This window comes from Colletes gigas, unplaced genomic scaffold (assembly GCF_013123115.1).
Source record: "Colletes gigas isolate AHSC1104 unplaced genomic scaffold, ASM1312311v1 Colletes_gigas_Sc00003, whole genome shotgun sequence".
In the NCBI taxonomy this organism is placed as follows: domain Eukaryota; kingdom Metazoa; phylum Arthropoda; class Insecta; order Hymenoptera; family Colletidae; genus Colletes; species Colletes gigas.
Genome location: NW_025106632.1, coordinates 8,011,014 through 8,019,861, shown reverse-complemented (window position 1 = coordinate 8,019,861; position 8,848 = coordinate 8,011,014). Strand labels below are relative to the sequence as shown.

Sequence of the window (8,848 nt, the reverse complement as noted above, 5' to 3'; positions counted from 1 at the left end):
TCTTTTTCTGTTTTCAGCTTTGCTTTCGTTCGATCGAGACACGCGACGCGGAACCACTGTTCGCGGCCGATGCTCGTCGACTACGGCTAACCAGCTATCGATACGTTCGCGTAATAGTTTCGCGCTCGTGGCCAGGCACAACGTTGCGTTCCGTGATTTAGACGTCGTTTGGAACGGGTTTCGTTCGAGCCACGACTTCCGATCGCGAAAACTTCCGCCGCGGGAAAGTATCGTAAAAGCGAGATCGTTCGTAACGTTCGATCGAGCTCGAACAGCATCGTCGTACCGTGTCGCGAGCGCCGTTTATATTACTCTACTAATTGCTAAGATAATTACCAACAGTAACGATCATCGTTAACAACGTTCACTTCTCAAGCGTACGATCACCGACGCGAAGGATGGAATCGAGTTCCGGTTCAACCCCTATCGGATAAGTGCTACTTGTAACTGTTTAGAACACTGTTCATGCCCTACTGACTCGACTCTACGTTTCACGAGATGCATGAAGACTTATTACGAAAGTCAGCTAGCGTCGTTTCGAACCGTAAAAATTGTTTCGACGAGACCCTCTGTCGCGGGAGTACATCGAGAGCTTCCTCTTCGTCACGACGTTCGAGCCGTTTATATATTTCTCGTCGAGAAATCGTTTTCGTTTTGTTAATATTAATTCTTTTTTTTTTTTTTTTTTATTCGATGGATCAGTCGTCTGAGCTCGAGGATGAAACACTTATGCGAGAATCTCAGAGACTCGATGAAACGAGATGATTCTTAGACGATGTTGGCCTTGGACACGGAGTTCCCCATCATGACTTTGTTGACGAAATTCACGATGGCCGTCGCGGGCTGTTCCGGCTCCAGTTCCGCGAACACGTGACACTGATTGTCCGACTTGTGGGCTGGTTTTCTCGCCACGAACCCGAAGCAGCGACTGGAAAAATACAGTCAAGTAATATTGGGCTGGAAACGTCGACAAATTGTAACGCGAACCTCGACTTTTACAACTTTGTCTTATGAAAAGGAGTTGCGAGTGAAAAGATTTAAGAAATACTAAGTTAGGTAATAGATCTGTATCCCCAAATCGTGTTATCTATTCTATATTCTACTTCGTGAAGATGAGGCTTAGCTTAATTGTCAAACAAGGAATAAAAAAGGGTATTCAATAGTTCGAAATACATGTTTACCGCAAAAGGTGAAATCTTTCGCGTTCATGGCTCTGGTATAAGAAGGATGATATAAGATTATGGCACAGAAAGTTGTACAAAGGCGAGGATCGTCTGGTTGTCGTTGCACTGTCGCAAGAAATTTCGAGGGATTACTTACTGAGCACTGACAGGTCGTCCGGTTTCTTCGCTGGCGAAATCCCAAATGCGATCTTCTGTGTCCAATCCGCAGTAACTGATGTTGTTCGTTGGATAGTGTCTACGGAAGAAAAGCTTCCGTGCGTTGTCCGTGAGTGTTATTCCCTGCGAGGACACTTTAAAATGAACTATGGTCGCGGCGGGCAGTGGTTTCTGTTCGAACATGGTTGTGACGGCCTTCTTGATGGCCTGAGGCCCGGTCAGCGACTCCGTGTCCATGGTGAAAAGATATAAAACGTTGCACGCTGAAAATAATTACCAATACAATTAAAAACAGTCGACGGTAAGTACTTACACAGCGATAGATTTCCCTTAAGGGTACTCTGGTCCAGAAGAGAATTTTTCAAAGAATCATCGAAAATTGACAACGTGTCATTTTAAATCTACCACCTATTAGTTCTCGATGTAAATAGGAACCATATGTATAGCAAAGATGAAAGGAGAGAATTCGTTTTTAAGGGCGTTTTATCTTCTATTCGATGAAAATTAAAAAATTTTTTCACATAAAAGAGAAGGATATCTTAAGAATTACCATCAAAACACAACTTTCTATACATATAATGCAAAAATTAGAAGAGAAAAAGAAAGTCATTTGATCGATCATGGTAGGGTATACACGAAGTGCCGGTAGGTTTAGTGTTAAAGTAATTTATTTCGCGAAAAGCACCTGTAAAATAGTCGTCTGGGCCAGGATGTACCCTGGAGAAAATTGTTAATGATTTTCCAATCGCTTACCTGCACCCTGCACGAACCACTGTTGCGCGCTGTTCGCGCCCGGTGAATCGAGGGCTCTGGCCGCGGCTTCCGGTTCCGGAAGCAGCAGCTGGCAAGGCAGAGCCATCGCCATTAGGCTGTGCTGGTAAACCAGCGCCGACAGCGAGCTGAAGACTGGCTCGTTCGCGCAACCTTTCAGCCTAACGCCGCGAGAGGTGGGTTCGATCAAAAAGTGCCTGACCAGTTCGCTCGACGGATCTCTGGGGCTGCTCGGGGCGCCTGGAGGCGGAGTTGCTACCTTCAGAGCGAGCCCGAAGGCTCCTGGGAAGGAGTTGCTGTCCCGGACCACGAACGTCCCTGGCGCTTCATCCTTCAGCATCGAGATTGCTGCGAAATATTAAAATTAACTTTTCTCAAAATACTCAAAGGCAGATATCACTTAGTCTGAATTACTTTAGGGCACGCGTTATTTCGTTTAATGTACGAAATGTAAGAATTAAGGGCGAATGATCGAGAAGCAAAGAATCGACCGTGTTTTGAATTTTCTCTTTTCGTTTTTTTCTTTTATCATCGATGGGTGGAATGGTACATTAATATTTGGTATTCTTTGCAGCCGTGAGAATATGTTACACACCTTGCTCGCGAGATATGTTTGGCTTGTACCAGATCCTGCTGGTGTCGCGCACAAATTTAACATTGGCATCGGCTACTTCTTGAGGTTCTGTGTTCGAATGAACGCTCGACCTTCTCGAACCGTAATACTGGACCTGAGGAGACGACTGACCACCGCTGTTTATGGAGGTGTACGATGCGGCACTCTAAAACCCAATAAAAGTACTTGAATCATCCTTCGATAACGAGTATCGCGTAATTATAGGGCAGAAAGTAATGACAAGCAACTTCTAATGGAGATTTACAGTAATGTCTACATTATACGATACGAAGGTTTTCTATTAGAAACAATTGCTGTAGGCTTCTGAAGAACATTGATCGACAGTGGAAGGGAAAAGCCCTGTTTTCTCAATTTAACCAGGTTCAAATTGGCAAACATTTTACGAGATTGACGCGAGGATACGTACCTTCGGACTTTGGGCGAATTCAATGTGAGTCGGTGTACCAGGACTGCGCGAGACAGCTTGCGAATGCGACATCGTCGACTCGTTTATCGGAGAAACAGATCGGTCCTTGCTACAAGGAAGTGATCACACGTATCGTTATAAAGTACATTTCGAGCGGGATCGTTTTCCGTGCAGGCAAACGCGCGTGTGTTCGTGTGTTTGTCAAGTGACTCGTGCAAAGTGGTGTACGCCGTGAGAAAACATCGGAAACATGGTACATACAAGAACGTAAGAAAGATCGAACGGTGAACAGGAAGGAGAAAATATTGACACAGAAAACACAGAGAGAGAAGTATGATAGAGCGAATCGCCAATTACAACCGCTTTGTCTAAAACGATACCACGTCTCACACACGCATATGTACACGCACGATTGCCAAGAAAATATTTGTAGTTAAAACACGAACGGTGCAAATATTATTTTAAACGTTAATCAGCGACAATGAATCCTTTCGTTGCGGTTAAAGATTTATCGTTGGCATCTTTTTGATAAATTCGATCTATGATGTGAGTTTTCTTTTTTTTTATTGTTTCACGCGTTGATGATGCTTGCAAACTCGCTGCATGATGGTATATGCTTTCTAGGTAGTACACGATGCAAGAAGCACGAGCTTTTGTTAGTTCGACAGGTGCAATACACACACGACGTATCTATACGTGACCTCAGTTCTTTCTTCACATCTTAATAATGCTGCAAACTTGTGCAACTGCATCGACCCGTTGATCGCGCGATCATCGCGCTTTGTGCTCAAATTAATTTACAACGATACATTTCATTTGTTCGAGCCATAAGCTTGTAATTAGTTTCTCGGTACGATGCAGTTGCAGTTAAAGTGTACCAATACACACAGTTAGTGGAACGACATTAAACATTCACGGCGCATCCTCGAAATCGACGCGTATCCGTCGCGTCGATCGGTCAACGCCGTCGTTCAGAAAACCAAAATTTTTTCAATCTTCCACGCGTTCCAGTGCTCACAATGATATATTACCTATAGTCGAACGACGCCGATTGGTTAGTGAGCGGCCATCGTTTGTTATGCGTTTGTTTAAGTGGCCCGCTTGCCGGGAAACTCAAGCGTCTAGAATCACGAACATCAATCTGCGTCATAATCGTTGCTCCCTCAACAATGCTCGGATAAACATATTAGTTTTAATCGCGTGTTTGCGTAAATACATGCAAATTGACTATGGGGGAGGATTGAAAAAGGCAATCCAGTATTATCAGACGACAGACCAGAAGCAGACATTTTTCGACGAAATAAAAAAATTTTAAATCGTTCTAAAAAAATTATTTTTGGTTGCAAGGGTCGATTACAATCATTTTTGGTTAATACATATACCCCCGATATCCTATCCACTTTCGAGAAAAAAATTCTAGAAGTTGCGAAATTTTTCGACAAAATTAAAAAATTTCAAATCATTATAAAAAAATTATTTTTGGCTGCAAGAGTCGATTACAATCATTTTTGGTCAATACATATACCCCCGATATCCGATCCATTTTCGAGAAAAAAATTCAAGAAGTTGCGAAATTTTTCAACGAAAATAAAAAATTTCAAATCGCACTAAATAAATTATTTTTATCTAAGGGGGTTGATTACAATTATTTTTGGTGAATAGACATACCCCCGATATCCTACCCGCTTTCGAGAAAAAAATTCTTTATCGAAAATATAACGTGTGGCGAGAAATGTTTCTGTACTTTCACTTTCTGTCTCCTTTCCTCTTATGTTCGCTACTGTAACCTGTTGGTAATGTTACGAGTGGCACGGAAAAAATACATCGGATGTAAAATCTACTCGTATACCTCGTCTGTGATATTACTTTCGTTCTGATGTCAACGCGTTACTTTATCGCTGGAGTTAAGTGTTTCGAAACTTAAACGTTATCAGCGCTAATCGGGGAATGAAACCCATTAACGATTTATGAAAACGAAGTTTTATTGCCTACCTCTGTGTTGTCGGACTCTTGGGTGGAAGTCCCGTTTCCTTCGAGACTTCTCTTCGTTCTTCGATGTAGATCGTTCGTTCGCTTCCATAGTTCCCGACGTTGTTGTTGTTCCCGGCCGTTTCGACGTGGTTCACGTTGTTGTTGTTGTTGTTGTTCACGTTGTAGCTGGTGTTCGACGTGGCGTAAGCGCGATCGGCGGCAAACGTCACCGTTGGCGAGGAGTTGTTGACGTACGGCGTTCGAGGGTGAACCGGAAACGCTGGGGTTTGCGGCCTCGATGCATTGCCGACCATCGCGCTTCCGGGACTGACGCTCCTCTCGGTCCACGATGACGCAGAGTCATTGTGCGACTGCGAATTTTCAACGAATTTTTATCATCACGTCTCGCGGCGACCGACTCGATCGAAAAATGCTGCACGCTTCTAAATCGCTTTGTGCATTCAGCCCAAGCCAGGCGTGCCAAGCATTCTTGGAACATCAATTGAAATTTACAATCCAAAACTCGCGTAAAAATATGCACAAGGAACTTTATTCTACTCTATATAAAATTTTCTCTTTGAACTTGCGAAAACACTGTCTTAATTTCAAAATCTAAAGTTGACGAGGTGCTCTATTTCCAAATGGAATGGCACGATTTTTTACTTTCCTTTCAACAGAGTATTTTAAGATATTTAAATTCACGTATAATTTATACGTTCCAACCGAACAAACGAGCGAAATCACAAACATAAATTTTATTTCTCATAGTTTTATATGACTTCGAGGACACACGGTCGAAGGCAAACAAACTTCGAACATAGAATCATTGATGCAACTACGTAGTACAAACAAGACCTCTTTACGTAGCTATTGAACAGATCACCGGACAAACATTGACATCAGCATCGTCCAGTGTCCATTGAAAATATTATCGAAACCATCGATCCATCATGGGCTTCTTCAAACTTTTCGGTTGCGTGTTATCAAAGTCAACAGCCATGATTTATTGAATTCCAGGTTCCTTGTGCATACGAGGGCGAGAAAAAAACAATATTGTGCAAGTCAAACCACTAAGGATTCCCGCGGGAGTGGGGCTCGTCAGCCGGGACAAACCTGGGTGCAATTCTGCCATGCTTTGGGCGACTGGTTAGGGGAGCAATTAGTGGTGATGGCGTTAGCAACGTGGCCACTGGCAGTTGTCATGGTCGCTGCTGGGCTGATGCTCGCGGGATGATCATTCGCGGACTTGTTAGTCACAGATGGAGGCGAGCGAACGGGCGAAATTTCAGCCAGTGATTTAATGAGGCTCACGAGACGGTCAGTAGCGATCTGAGTGGTCGATTGCTGATCAACGACAGCCAGCAATCCGGCGTCCACGTGATCGATGGTCCTGTCGTTGCTGGTGGTCATGGAGCAGGTCTGATACTCGACGATTCGGTTTCGCGACTCGGGCCGACAGTTTCGCCCGTAATCGTGACCGATCGTGTGCTTCTGTTCCGCGTGACTGTTGCTGGCCAATTGCTGTTGCTGGTGGCGGTGTTCGCGCAGCAACGCGTCGGCGCGTACGAAACTGTCGCTGCGCGACTCTGGCCGCGGCGGCTGTGGTTTCTCCGCGTTAACGAACGTTGCTTGTTGCTGCATTGCTAATCCTAAGGGTTGCGCGGCTGCTAAGCCTGAGCGAGGGGATGTCGGAGGGCTCTGAAAAGCAAGCCAAGCGCTTCATGCTAGAGGGAGGCGTCTACGTGATTACGTGGGGCCGATTTTCTGCCAGCGATAAAAAAAATTACTCGAACTAGTCCGTTAGTAAATTAATCGTATTAATTTATTTTACATTTATTTACAATCGATGGGCGTGAATCGAGTTACCGTTCCAAGACGGAATTCTGTATGATTGATTTGGGAATACAGTCGAACTCGGTTATAACGTAAGTAACTCGTTATATCAGCAATGATTCTTAAGATGAACATCGATCCGGAGTTTGCCGTGTTCATCTTTCGTACAGCGGAGGTGATATTCGACACTGGCTCGAAGGGGGATTCCCCTCAGTTGGGAGGGATAGAAACGTTCAATTTACGAATCACGTCAGGAGTTCATTTTAAGAATCATTACTGTATTTTTTTACTTTTTAATAATTTAATAGATGGGAACTAATATTTTATTCTGAATTCTGAAGAAATTCTTGTTCTATTACTTGCAATGGTATTCTTATATCGTATATTTATATAAATTACAATTAAACACAATTCATCAATCTGTACTTTTGAAACTGCATAATGCTAACCGTAATTTCTTTTATTCTGTTCGACCATGCTCATTATAACCAAGTATAACTGTAATAAAAAGCAGGATATTTACCTCGAATTTGTACATGATTCTCATAATAAATAGAACCAAACGGTGGTGGATGATCGTTCGTAAAAAACACACCGAAAGTGTAGGATAAAAATTTTTCTTACGATGCATTATTTTCGAAAATATCGCCACGCACGTTCGAAGGCGATTTTCTCAAAAGTAGGGACCAGGGAAAAATATTATTGTACATTTTCGGTTTGTTTTTTCTCTCGCAGAATCAGCTGCAGCGATTGGAAGGGAGGCACTAAAAAGGTCTAACAATAAGCTGTACTCCATAAACTAAGGAGCCTATTTCTTGCTATTTAGGATCTAACTGCGGGGCATAACCATAAAATACGGTACCGCAGGAGTTGCTTTTACAGTCGCTATCTATGAGGGACTAAATTGTAGCGTTTGTGCTGCCGCCGTCTCATTGGAGCGGCTTGAAATCGATCGTCCGGTCGTTTCGAATTTATTATTCTTATTATCGATAATTGTTTCAAGCAGTTCGACCCGTTTTAGCGTAACGGGCTGTTTTCCAAGTTGTTCAAGGCAAGTCGATCATAAATGCACATCGTACGAAACAGTTTTTTAAATAGGGAAAAGTGAACGTAAACATTATACTAGTTCCAACACTGGCGGTAAAGGTAAATTTACTTTACGTATGTACGAAATTTCTTGAAGATTGGTTCATCATTGTCAACGTTTACGAACATTAAATCTGAAATTTAGCTTTGAAATCTGACATTCATTGGTTAATTTAATCTTCAAATTTCACTTCGATAATTCAGAAACATGCTACACGCGCTTCGAACCGTAATAAAATTCAGCGAAGAAAGATCGATTTGTTTGAACGTCGAAAGTGGAAGGTTTCCTCTTAGGTTGAATGTGTATAGTGTTCGAAACGATCATAGAACGATCGACTCCAGCGAACCAAGAGCCAGGACTGTTTTTGCTGGCGCGGGAAAAGCACTTACCTGACTGTCGCTGTATTTGCGGCACTCGTAAGCCCGTTTCACGGACATGAAGGGACGTTCGTTCACACTTTCTGCTCGTGGTCGTCCCAGAGTGCCGGCCCCGACGGTACCGTTGTACTTCCGGCTGCTCGATCGTTGCGGAAGCAGAGGACTTGCTGGCGCGGAGGTGTATGGAAGCGGTCTCGATTGCATCTAAATTAATTAATATACTAACGTCTTTATCACGCTACACTTTGGAACAGGCATGCCACCCTCTTATTTATTTATAAATTTTTTATTTTCATTTATGTTTATTTGTTACGTGACCATTTGATTGTATTGGTATAACCGGGGAAAATGACTTTCATAATATTCGGTATTTTTATAAAATAATTATACAGAATGTCTTATGCAAATGTCTTATGAAATTTTGAAAAT

The 8,848-nt window shown here is 42.9% G+C and overlaps 1 protein-coding gene across 10 annotated transcripts in view; it reads right to left on the bottom strand.

The window, feature by feature from the left end:
* LOC122404609 (tensin-3) overlaps nucleotides 1-8,848 on the bottom strand; it is a 215,286-nt gene continuing 206,438 nt past the window's right edge. For 7 of the 10 annotated variants that reach the window (XM_043408719.1, XM_043408720.1, XM_043408725.1 and 4 more), the window contains 9 exons: nucleotides 8,432-8,623; nucleotides 6,236-6,820; nucleotides 5,144-5,493; nucleotides 4,183-4,272; nucleotides 3,152-3,260; nucleotides 2,707-2,890; nucleotides 2,094-2,459; nucleotides 1,321-1,603; nucleotides 1-928 (listed from right to left, as the gene is read on the bottom strand). In XM_043408719.1, the coding sequence (XP_043264654.1) occupies nucleotides 769-928; nucleotides 1,321-1,603; nucleotides 2,094-2,459; nucleotides 2,707-2,890; nucleotides 3,152-3,260; nucleotides 4,183-4,272; nucleotides 5,144-5,493; nucleotides 6,236-6,820; nucleotides 8,432-8,623 (2,319 nt within the window). In that variant the 3' untranslated portion in view covers nucleotides 1-768. The remainder of the gene's footprint in view (nucleotides 929-1,320; nucleotides 1,604-2,093; nucleotides 2,460-2,706; nucleotides 2,891-3,151; nucleotides 3,261-4,182; nucleotides 4,273-5,143; nucleotides 5,494-6,235; nucleotides 6,821-8,431; nucleotides 8,624-8,848) is intronic. The other 3 variants (XM_043408724.1, XM_043408721.1, XM_043408728.1) reach the window with 3 other exon arrangements.